The sequence below is a fragment of the Cricetulus griseus genome, chromosome 4 (genome assembly GCF_003668045.3).
Source record: "Cricetulus griseus strain 17A/GY chromosome 4, alternate assembly CriGri-PICRH-1.0, whole genome shotgun sequence".
Taxonomy (NCBI): Eukaryota; Metazoa; Chordata; class Mammalia; order Rodentia; family Cricetidae; genus Cricetulus; species Cricetulus griseus.
In genome coordinates, this window is record NC_048597.1 from 211322095 (window position 1) to 211334751 (window position 12657).

At 49.4% G+C, this 12657-nt stretch overlaps 1 protein-coding gene across 1 annotated transcript in view; it reads left to right on the forward strand.

Annotated features, from left to right (window-relative positions):
- Slco2a1 (solute carrier organic anion transporter family member 2A1) overlaps positions 1-7808 on the forward strand; it is a 67691-nt gene extending 59883 nt beyond the window's left edge. The window contains exons 11-14 of the mRNA XM_027414329.2: positions 1505-1668; positions 4351-4415; positions 6749-6872; positions 7688-7808. Of these exons, the coding sequence (XP_027270130.1) occupies positions 1505-1668; positions 4351-4415; positions 6749-6872; positions 7688-7808 (474 nt within the window). The remainder of the gene's footprint in view (positions 1-1504; positions 1669-4350; positions 4416-6748; positions 6873-7687) is intronic.
- Positions 7809-12657: the final 4849 nt, after the last annotated feature.

A 12657-nucleotide genomic window follows, 5' to 3' on the forward strand; every position in this document is an offset into this window, starting at 1 on the left:
GAGCCTATGACACAAAGCCCCGTTCTCAGGGTTTGCATTCAGTATAATAAATGCACAAGATAATTGCTGAGATGAAAGGGAAGACACTCAACAGCACAGAGAGTATCTGGGGGGACTTTCTGAGACGACTTACCCCTGAGCCAACAGCAGAGGAATCCTATGGAAATCTGAAGCCCATTGCAGGTAAGGGAAGCTAGGTACACAGCCCAAGTAGGGATTAAGAGAGGAGTGTCACAGCTAGCAGGGCCAGGTAGGCCCAGGGCTGGGCAGGGCTAGGCAAGCCAGGCTTAGGAGGTAGAGGATCTTCCCCCAGTGAGAGCAATAGGAAGTCTACGCCATTACCATAGGATGCACCAATAGGAAGAATGCACTTGTGTGGAGGCCATGGGCCAGGCTAGCTCCCACTTACCACCTCTTGTGAGGAGACAGGACAAGGCTGCTTCCCCATCTGCCGCTATGGGCAAAGCCCCGTGGCTCTCAGACAGAGAAGGATGAGGAGCTGAGACAAGATGGTCCCTTAATTTACCTTCTAACTGGGAGAGCAGTGGCTTCTGTGGTTTTCTTATCTTTATTTACTTACCTCTGACTCATCTACTTCCAGAAATAATCTTGACAAGCTTCCAATAACAGCACAAGCACAACAAGATAAAATCCATTACCGTGATATCAAGGAAAAAATAATAAATTATAAGGGGGGAAAGTCTTGATAGTTTAAAAATCCAGGCCGAGGGAGGTAACAGCAATACTGTACAGTATAAACTTCTGAGCTTGAGAGCCAAGGTAGAGTAGGAGGAGCATGGGCCTCACTGTCTGACAGAGGGAAGCATCCCAGCCCACTAGTTCACATAGATAGCTCCATGACAGCCATGGCACCAACATCATCACAGGCTGGACCATCAGACACTGAAGGGGAAGGTCAAGATGACCAGATGAACAGTGGCCCCCAAATGATGAGCGGCGGCCACCAGATGAGTTGTACAATGGTAGTGAGCCATATACGATTATAAGGAGTCCCTCTGGAGACCCCTCTTAGGCTAAAGGAAGCCTCCTCTGTGAGAAGTGCTGCAGGGGGTTCAAATGACTCCGTTGTTGTTTCCTGGGCTCCTTGAGTATATCTTTTCCTGTAAAAACTTGCACAACCACCATAGCCGGCTGGGCCCAGAGGAGAGCTCTCCCAGGCTCCAGGCGCCTCCTAGCTGAGGGTACTTTGCCTGGTGGTGGGATCTTGGGCATCTGGATGTGGGGAGACTGCAAGGTTTAGCCCGTGCTGGACTCTTGGTGAAGACTGTTTCTAAACCCAAGCAGGGAGAGAGGTGGTATCCCACAGAGTACTCAAGAACCCTCATCTGGCCTCTCGGTCTTCGAATCCAGGCTTCCCCTCCTTCCCTGGGGACTGGAGGGCAAAGGGGTTCATGCTGGTGGGAGTCTGTAGCAAGAGCCTGTGTGGATGTTTGAAGCATGTGGAAGTGAAATCGTGACAGACCCCCTCCCATTCTCCTTCAAGAGCTATTTGAACTGCAGCTGTGTGACTGGAGGATCTGCGTCAGCAAAGACAGGCTCGTGTCCTGTGTCCTGCGCACACTTCCTGCTGCCGTCTACCTTTCTCATCTCCTTTGTGGCGCTCATTGCCTGCGTCTCCCACAACCCTCTCTACATGATGGTTCTCCGGTGAGTGGTGCCTCTGAGTCTCTGGCTGCTGCTTCTCCACCCTCCCTTTGAGGTTACATCCTGTCTCCCATTTACAGTCTCTCCTCCCTCTCCTGGCCCTGGAGGTCTTAACCGTAACCTTCAATGATGACAAGGCAACAGAGTGCGCTAACGGCAGGTATTCCTGGTTCCAGGGGGAGCTCCTTGTCAGGTGGCCTCACTCAGGGGGCCAGCACCCATGAGGCACAGGCCCTGTTGACACCTCTTCTATTCATGGGAAATTAAGTCATAGTTCAGGATGGCAGAACCATCAAAAGGCTGAGCCTCGGGTTACAGACAGGCTATGCATACAGATTCACTTGTTTTTCAGTCTTAAAAGAAGCAAGGATACAGAGGAGAAATCAGCCGGATGCACAAATAGCAAGTTAGAAACTGAGGAAAGTTCCAGAAGCAAAGTGAAAGCTGTGGGAAAGGCAGAAAAATGAGAAAACCACAGAAGTCTATAGACCCAGTGCTCAGGTTGGAAGAGGCACACTGGCCAGGGACAAGGGAGGTATCTAGTTGTAGCTGACAATTGAGCACCTCTAAGGTTTTTATAGCGGGTGCTTCTCCTTTGCCTCATTGTACCGAGGGGAAAAAAAAAAGAAAATATATCACAGCCAGGTTACCTGATCACCTCCTGCCTGCCTCCTTGTATTCCCTTCCGCCCGTCCCCATCTGCTTATTTGGGAAGCAGAAAAGGAAAAACACAGAGACTGGAAACTCCCTGTCAGATTCAAAGTCTCTGCATTATACTACCTGAGTGTCCTTGGGAATTGCCTGACCTCATGAGCCTCCGTTTCCTTGACTAGGGAAGGACAATTGAGATCCCCGCCTCCGAGTGTTAGTGTCAGTATTATAGGGTCAATGACTTTGTAAACAGAAGGTGCTCTGCTGCGTGTAGCCGTGTCCCCTATAAACCCGGGATTCAGGAGGTGAAAGCCTGAGGATAAGGAGTTCAAGGTCATCCTTGCCTACATAATAAGTTAGAGGCCAGCCCAAGTGACATGAGAACCCTCAGTGGTTCTCAACCTGTGGATTTCAACTCCTTTTGGAGCTGAACAAGCTTTTCACGGAATTCACGTGTGACCATGAGAAAACCCAGATATTTATATTGTGATTTATAATAGTAGAAAAGCTACAGTTATGAAGTAGCAATGAAAATAATTTTATGGTTGGGAGTCACCACAACATGAGGAACTGTATTAAAGGGTCAGGGCATTAGGAAGATTGAGAACCACTATCCTACCTCAAAAAGGAGGTAGGGGGTGGTTTTCTCCATATTACTTTAGACCTATTTCACCCAGAAGGTTAAGAGATGAGGGAGCACCAGATGCTATGCCAAGCATGTAATTTAGTGACAAAGCACTTGCTCAGTGTGTGTGAAGCCCTGGGTATGAGCTCCAGCACTAGGAGAAAATGAAGCAGCTGCTAGTATTTTACCCTATCCAAGTCAGTTCTCTGTCAAGTTAGTCCACAAGCTGCCAAAGACCCTGTCACTCTCACTATTTCCATGACGCTGGCAGATGATAAGGAATTCTCGTGTTAAAAACAAAAGATATCATTACAGCAGAAAGCCGCCTATCCCCTGCAGTTGTCGTGATTATCCTTGTCCTCCAGATCCTTCAGAGATGGCACACGGATCCAAATGTGTGCTTTGTGTGCAGCAGGCTTACGTTCCAGCATGAGAGAGCTGCTGCTTACACAGTGAGCCATGAGCGAGCTCCAGAGCATGCCTCAAGGCTGCTCCCTGCAACCACAGCCCAGGGAAATGGCCCAAAGGCAGCAGTCAGGACCCTATGATCTCAGTAAGGATGGGTATGAATGCCCGGAGCTGGCAGCATGATGCCGCCCTCCCCCCAAATTCTGTCACATTCTTCCTTCCACCTTTGCCCTGGACTCTCCACCCTGTGTGTGAGATCCCCCGCTTTCCACTCTCCAGCTGAGGAGGGAGCTCTCAAGGGAGAACTGAACCTCTTTACCTGGCCTTGCCTTCTCCCTCTTGAAAGAGGAAGGGTGGAAGGCGGGACCATGCACAAAATTGTGAATTATTAAGAATTTCAAGTCATACATAAGCTAAAGCTGGACCTTTCTGGGGGTGACATCCTATGCAGCTGTTCAAATCACACTTCACAAAACCCGCCCAGGGCAAGGAATTTTTTTCAGAGCTGCACAGAAGCTGAGATCGCAGCACCCTCTTTTCCTGGTATAAGACATACTATGGGTGTTGTTCAGACCTGCTGCCTAAGCGTCCCGCCAGAAATTCCTGTCCACTCCCTGTCTCTCTCGCCTGTTTTCTCTCCAAGCAGTCTCTGGAAAGCTCCGCAAACAATAAGGACCATTGGTTCTTGAACTCAAGTTTGCATCCAGCTCTCCTGGAACATTGTATGTCTTGAATAAACGTCAGGCTGAAAATCTGTAGTTTGAATACTAGTTAGCCTAGTTGATGTCTCTGCTGCAGCCACAGTGCTTTCAGAGCCGTGGGTAATAGGAGGCTTTAGCCAGGTGAATCTCACCACCAAATGCCTGATCAGACTACAGCAGGACTGGCTCCGACCTGTTCTGAGTCTGTCTGTTCCCAGCATCTCACTCCCTCCAGGTAATGCTGTAGCCCAGTGTCCTCCCAAAGTACTTCTGGTGCTAATTTCCTGTTGTCCTTTTCAGTGTGGTGAACCAGGATGAAAAGTCATTTGCTGTTGGGGTACAGTTCTTGTTGATGCGCTTGCTAGGTAGGTAACTAAGATCTTTCCTTCTGGTGTAGAAGCCCTGGACCACGAGCATGGAAAGGCTATGGGGGGCAGGCAGGGTCGGCTATAGGGAGTTGTGTATAACCAACAGCACATACCAAACCCCAACTAGGACGGACAGTTTGCCTAATTGCTTGAGATCAAGAAAGATTTCGTCTACGGCATTCAAGTCAAACTAAATTATGTAAGAAAAAGAAAAAAGGGCATAGCTGAGAATACTGAATACAGAGTTAAAAGCAGGTATTTTTAAACCTTCTCCAAGAATCTGCCCTAGGAAACAAAATCTTGCATTCCTGCCCCAGACAGAGCAGCTTCTGAGCTGAGCCTTGGCACTCTGCCCATTTTCCAGACTTAACTCCTCTGCCATGGTTCAGCAAATGTCTGTTCTGTCAGGGGATCCTCCGCCTATGAACCCTGTCTGTCTTCAGGTAGCCTGGCACTCCTCATCTCAACACTCAAGCTGTGCTCATGCACACGATCAGCAGAGACCCATAGGGAGAGAGAGCTCCCATGGGAGCAGGAGGCAACTGGCTTTCCCGGAGTACAGGGACTGGGGGGTGAGGGGACACATTGCAGGTGCTGTCCCAGCCTTCCTACTCTGCGCAGCCCTTTGACACCTTTGACACGTTGCATGCATTAGACTGAACACAAGGCACTAATATGGAGGTCTTGCTGTGTTGGGTGAACAAAAGGAAAGAGACTAAATTCAACAGAGGATCTGTGTACTAAAAAGTGGGGGGGGGCGGGAATTTGGAGATCCCAGCCAGAAGAACTTAGTTACTATAAATGTGCACCTTCCTGACTTAACACTGAAACCTATATGGGCCTGCTGTGCATTTTTAAGCAGGGGTACAGGTCACATCCATTAACCTTCCAGCATGTGCCATCATCCCTCCTGAGGCCAGCTGGGCAGAGTCTGAGCCAGCATTTCAATGGAGTTTCTTGGCCTCAAGCCACTGGTCCTGTGATGAAGTCCCTTTAAGTTCCAAAGAACCTCCATTAACACTAAATGATGACTGTGACCTTCCTGGGTCACACAGGGGACACAGGGTATCTTGTCTGGGCAGAAACTGGTTTGTCAGCACAGCTCCTTGTGTTCATTTATGATTTACCATCGATAGCTCATTTATAGCTTCTAATGCCCTGGCTGGGAGAGACTGGCATTCCTCCCAATTGATCTCCTTCCCTGCTTCTATGTGTGCCCTAGAGAATGGCCTCTGGGTCCCTCTGCTCCAAGCACTTCCTGCTTCCTGCTTTGAGCTCAGATAACTCAGTGTGGGACCACAGTTAAAGAACTCAGGCCTAGAGGAATTCCACTCACTGCTCACGAATACAGCTCCACTCTGGGGTAGATGAAAAGCCTATTTACAGACTCCAGCGGGTTTACAGTCACCACTGAGATGTGTTGAAAGCTCTCCTTGACTTCTATTTAGGGATGTGTTGCCAGGGTCAGTTTCCAGCCACCTTTTACCTGGAAACTGGAAAGTGACCAGTGGCTGAGAAGCTGTGTCCTAAAGTTTCTCACTTATGGGTGGGACCCCCGGGCTGGATTGCTTTCTTCCAGAAACAGCAACTCACAGGGTGTAGATAGTCAGGTGTTTTCAACATCATGTTCCTGAGTATGGGATGGCCCATCCCCAGTGTCAACCCAGGACAAGTCTATCCCAACCCACTGGCTGCCCAGAATTTAGAAAACAACACAGGGCGTGGTGGGGTTGGGTAGTGGATATCTAGAATATTCAGCACCATGCTTGCTGGACTACATAGACATTACCACTCAGGTGCTGGGACATTTGGCAGCCTAGGTTCTGAGCAGCTGGGGTATTAAGGGTCTCCAAGGGGCATTGTCTAATCCAGAGGGGCAGTTTGGAGTGGAAGAAGAACATAGGATTTGAACTTCAATGAAGTAGAGTTCAGTGCATCCTTGGGCCCTCTTGCTCATTTGCTCTTCATTGCAATGAAGCCACCTGGAGGCCACATGAGAGCTTGGGGACATTAGTACTCTCCAGATGGAGTCTCTACTTGGGCCCAGCCTTGAGCACAAGACTGAACAGTGCAGTGTGGGCAAGCTGACATCAGGTTGACCCTGTGATTCATTCTGCCCTGAAAGGATTCCCATTTATCTCCTAAGCCTTCTGGTGAAAGGGGATTCAAGCTTCACCGAGTTTTCCGCTCTCCCAAGTCACTGTGATTCCCAGGGCGAGGTAGAGTTGGCCTCAGATGTGACTGTGCCATTGGTGTGGGGGACCCGGGCATCTCTGACTACAACTCCACGTGACCCAGATGCTCTGGATTCTTTTTCCCATTGTTGCCAGCCTGGCTGCCATCTCCAGCCCTGTATGGTCTCATCATCGACTCCTCCTGTATCCGGTGGAACTACCTATGCTCAGGGAGACGAGGGGCCTGCTCATATTATGACAATGATGCACTCCGAAACAGGTGAGGGCTCACACACACACAGGTATCTAAGAGATCAGGCCTGTGGCCCCAGCAGACCAAAACAAAACAAACCAACAAACAGAAAACCAAACAGGCATTTGCCTCATGGCTATGGCAGGGGCTGTCAGCCTTATAAGGGACAAGGAGGGATGTCTTTGCAAACTCTGCCATGGACAGAGTGTAGGGGCCAGCATGGGAGGCATTTGGAAACCTGTAAGGAGCCAGTCAAGTAAGGAGACAGGGAGTCTGCATTGAGGTGTCCCCTGAGGTTCTGTCCCTCAGCCCATAGCAGCAGAAGAGGTTCACCAAAGGTAAAGGGGTGCCTGAAGGCTGAGGGAGATTATGAACGTGAGAGGAGAGAGAGGGGAACCATAGCATGGCACCCAGCAGAGGTCCCAGGAAGAGGGTCCCACTTGGTATGCCAGTGAGCCAAATCCAGCCGTCTCTCCTGTTGCTGCCATTCCATCATCTACAAACAGTGGAGAAGGTGGCAAGGCCTAGTACTGAGGACTGACAGAGAAGGCCAGCAGAGGGACATCAGAAAGATACAGACCCTCTGGACACAACTGGGGCAGTAGTGTCACCTCTGGCCTTTAGTGGTACCACTGGAGGGCCAGGGAATCACTAGTGTTGTATGGATGTCCAAAGTGACCCCCCCCAATACCTGGGAGGTGACAGCTTGTTATCTGAGTGACAGTTTTCACAGCTCCTAGGCCACTGTGGAACCAATGTTCATCTTCTTGCTGTCCCTGGTCCAGGCACATGGGCTAAGGAACCCTCCTCCCTCACCATTCCTGTCTCTTCTTGCCTTATAGGTACCTGGGCCTGCAGGTGGGCTACAAGGTCCTGGGCACACTGCTGCTCTTTTTCATCGGCTGGAGAGTCAAGAAGAATAGGGAATATAGCCTGCAAGAGAACGCCTCGGGCCTCATCTGACCCTTGGTCAGGCTACTGCAGTCTCAGAGACTGTGTTAACTAATGTTAATGTGCCTTTTCCTTAAGTCCTTCCTTCTTCCTTCCTCCCTTCACTCCTTCCTTTTTTTTTTTTTCCACCTGCCTCCTCCTCCAAAAGTCTCCAGCATGGTTCTTGAGGCCTGACATGTACTGAGCTGGAATGAGAACTGAGCTGGAGGGTTCAGTTTCCCAAACTCCCGGGAAGGGGTCCCCCACATAGGCAGGCTCTCCTCAGCACTGGGTCCTCCAACAAGATGTCCATGAAGCAGCCCCTGCTCTCACCAGCCTCTCAGGAATACTTAAGAAGTGTGAGAAGGGGGCTCCGTGCCTTTGGTGCCAGGTGGCCCAGCTCTCCTCTGACCCCACAGCCTGCCCAGAGGCAGAGTGAGAGGAAGAGGAGGAGGTGATTGGTTTCTTAACAAAGACATGGCTACGGCCACTTTTTATCTGGATTCAGCCTAACGTGGAACCCAGGATGGGCTGGCTCCCTTAGATTCCTCTCTGTCCCCGAGGCTGATTTGGAAGCCACCATTTTGGGAAGTACAGGCCTCTCTATTACCTACCCCCTGGTATCAGAGCAGGAACTACAGAACCAGAGGTCATCCAAACACTGTTCATATGAGCCTGCAGCCTCTCTACTCTCCTAACAGCATATGCTTCTCTCTGCCTCTCTGGGGTTGCGTTTCAAACTGAGAAAGCCACAGGAGAAGACCTAAGGAGGGCCCAGTCTCCCACCCTCACAGTGGAGAGCAGACCCTTCGCATTCAGAGACATGAGAGGCCCTCCCCCCACCGTTCCCTGGAATCAGAAGAGTAGCCTCACATGGACTTCACTGTCTGGACTTCAGCCCATATGCAGAGGAGCAAAGAAAGCCATCTGAGATGCAGCCAGAGCAAGCGATGGAGCAGAGTGGATGTCACCTGTCGCTGTGCTCAATGGCAAGCTGCAGCCAGGTTGGCTTGCTTGCAAACACATTGTATTCATTGGCATTTCTCCGCTTCTTCTCACTACCTCTGAGCGGAGGTGGGCACCTTCTGTGGGCCTGGGCTGGGGGCCACCACTGTTACACAACAGAAGGGCAAAGGCAGAAACCCAGGGAGGAAGGAAGGAAGGAAGGAAGGAAGGAAGGAAGGAAGGAAGGAAGGAAAGAAAGAAAGAAAGAAAGAAAGAAAGAAAGAAAGAAAGAAAGAAAGAAAGGAAAGAAGGAAGGAAGGAAGGCTTTTTACCAACGATTCCGTTTATTGGACTCTGAGATGGTGCTTGGCAGTGATACTCCACAGTTCTCTGAGAGCACTCCTGGAAATCTTACCTCCATTCATCCTAGGGCCTCCTCCCAGAGGGCACTGGATGGGCAGCAGGGACACATTCACATACCAGCCAAGCATATCAAGCACCCAGAGATTAGCAGAGAAGATCCTGATATGACCACCCATGCCATTTAGGGCTCACAGATTGACTGTGCACCTGACCCTGTGTGAGATGGAGAGCTGGCTCACTGTGTCCCTGAAGCAGCCTGGCAATTGTCATTGCCCTATGTGACATTTAATTGCCTTCCAGAAATGCCTTATACCGTGAGAAGCCAAAAGGTTTATGTCAGTGTGTCAAAGCTGCTGTCACACTGAAGTCTTTGAGGAAGTCATCGTTACTGACAGTGCTCTTTCTGAAGCCACCAGGTTTTTTCCACAAATCTTACTTAGGAGGAGGCTCCACGCAACCTCATGGGCCAGTTCCAGCATGTGCCATGGTCCTGCTTAGAACTTGATCCTCTGCACCTAACCCTGGGCTCACTCACTGCAATTTAACCAGAAGACATGGCTGTTAGCCCACCTCATGAACAATGAATGCCAATCTTCGGGTTCTGAAAGATTGGCTATCCCCACAGCCTTTATTCTATTATATTGCTATTAATATATTATAATTTTGTTATGGGTGCAAGTGGGTCATGAATTTGTGTTGCCATGTGTCTATCAGAAAGCAGACAGAATCTGTACCTTCTAGACAAACGAAGTACCCATGCTTCAACCTTTAGAGGCCTGTAGCCAAGGGCACTGGAGGCCATGTCACTCTCCATCCATCTCCTGGGTGCTGAGTAGGCCCCAAGTATTGATTGTTATTGTGTGGACCCTTGGCTTGCTTTCCATGCAGGCCAGTGTCAAAGGCCCATGAGAATGGGCTCTTGTGAGGCCCAGTCACTGCCCTTGAGTTCATATCCAGAAGAGGGGTTGGTCACAAACAACTATATCCATGAATACCGTAGTCAAAGTTCATCATTTACTATTATCTAGCAAATCTTGCCTCTCAAATACCAGAGGGGCTATAAGGATTTCACTTGCTTTTCAATTAGAGAGCGAAGTGCTATACACTTTGACTGTACCATGCTTGAGATTACTGTTAAAATTCAGGAACACCCTACACAAAGCCTGAGTCCATATCTGTGCTTATAAAAGGGATCCAGAAAGTCCACTTTCCAGGCAGATGGAGGTAGCCCTCAAACCTTGTGTGGTGGGTCACCTGTGTATTAGAGCCAAATCTGGTCAAATGAGCGTTGATGGTTACCAAGGGTACCTTTACATGGAAGAAGGCCATGGTAGCAGGTCTTTGGTCCTTCTTGCTTTTCCATGGAGCCTAGAAGCCATGTAAAGTCTGAATCAATGCCAGGGTCCCCTTATTGGGCACAGCCTCAGCTATACCTTTCCCTGTCACCCCATCTCCCTTGCACCATCCAGCCTCACAAGGGAGGAATCAAAGAACCAGGAAATGAAGGCTCTGCAGAGATCTGCACCCTCTTTTGACTCTTGGAAGACAAGAAGGGCATCTCTATCAAGTATTCTTTGGTCCAAAGCCTTCTGGTAGGATCTTCACCACCGTTCATTATGAAGGCCATGCTGGTCTCGGGGTTCTATTTGAAAAATGAAGAATCTTAGCCAGGCTTGGTGGCACACACCTTTAATCCCAGCACTTGGGAGGCAGGTGTATTTCTGTGAGTTCAAGACCAGCCTGCTTTACATAGTGATTTCTAGGACAGCCAGGTCTACATAGTGAGACCCTGTACCAAAAGAGAAAGGGGGAGAGAAGGAGAGAGAGAGAGAGAGAGAGAGAGAGAGAGAGAGAGAGAGAGAGAGAGAAACTCTAAAGTCAAAGAAGTAGCCAGCAAGATCTACATCACACAAATAACTCTCCAGGCTGTCCAGCTCCTTCTGGCTGCCCCAAGATCCTCTCTCCTTCTGAGTCATTCTGAAATTAGGGGAAGCCTTAGGTAGAGAAAAGGCCCCCTGTTTTCCCACTGCAGTCCATGGACTTGTGAGAGGGAAGAGGAGGGATCTCTTTAGGGCCATGTGGGTTGGGTGGTAGAGATCGGGAGACCCAGGCACTATTTCATTTACCTGCCATCTACTCAAATACTCCAAGAGTGTCAGAACTGCTCATGAGACAGGACCCAGCGAGCCCTGTGAGCACCACAAGATAAAGAACAGACATGGAGGGAAGGGACAAAGAGGAAAGGACTCTGAGAAACAGAGCTAGGAGAATGAGGCACACAGGCAGACCTTTTGGGGACCCCCCATCTGGTAACTAGTTATCACATTCTTGCTTAAGAAACAAAGCTATGTTGCATGTGTCTTCAACACTTTCAAAGATGGGGAGATATGGCAAAGCTGGGTCCTGAATTAGTGTCAACTTGTCATTAAAATATTGTATTGCAGCTTCCCAGAGAGACTGACAGTGGTGTGTGTGTGAGAGAGAGAGGTTGGTGTGTGTGTGTGTGTGTGTGTGTGTGTGTGTGTGTGTGTGTGGTGTTTAAGAGAGGGGGGGAGGTTGGGGTTATAAATCCAGGAGAAAAAGCTCATCTTTCCCAGCCACAGGAACTGAACATTGAAGGAAAAATGTCCATCCCCTGCCAAGAGGTGCAGATTCATTAACCTTTCATCAGTGATTAAATATGTAAACAGGTTCCAGGCAAGCCCTTGGCAAATCATTAATGAGAGAAAGCCTTTCTCTCGTGACAGGCCCTGCCCACTTATCAGTCTCCACACCCATTCCCAGCCCTGTAGTGTGGCCATAGGACACAGGACTCTCTGCCTAGCTAAAGTCCCTGCTCCCTAGGCACCTGCTACACTTTGATAACAATAATAAAATGTGCATAGATCATTACAGTTTGCCAAGCCATGCATTCGTTTAACGAACTCCTCAACTCACTCAGAATAGACTTGGCTAGGCTTCAGTGAGCCTCACTAGTCTCAGTCACATGACACAACACACATTTATCTCTTGTTTGCACAAAGTCCATGGCTTGTCTGGGTGACTCTATGGCAGTGGCTTCTGAGGGTGGCTCAGTATGCCAACTATTTGGACTTGGGACACCTCTGTTTCATCACCCACAATTAATGAGGCAGGGAAGAAAGCAACGAAGTTCTCACCTTGGTTAGCAAGTGTTCTGGCCAAAAGGTGTACAGAGTCTTTCTGTTCCCAGGCTCTTGGCCAGACCTATTCTCATGGCACTATCTAACTGCTGTACAGGTAGGGAAATAAAATTTTCCGTGTTCAGAGAGGAGCCGGGCATATTTGGACAAGTGCTAGAATCTTCTACCATAGGGAGTGATTCTCGGTGAACCAAGGTGCTCACTGAGACCCCTCAACTACCCTTGCCAGGCTGTTGGAAGAGGAAAATACAGCCAGGAAAGGTTTCTCAGGAGAGGAAGCATCCACAGTGGGTTCCCAGAGATGAAAAGATGACACCTAGTCAAGGCCAAGGCTGATTTAGGAGTGAAAGTGGGAAAGAAGGTGGGCTCAGGAGAGGTAGAGGTGATGGATCAAAGGCTGAGAGAGATGCAGG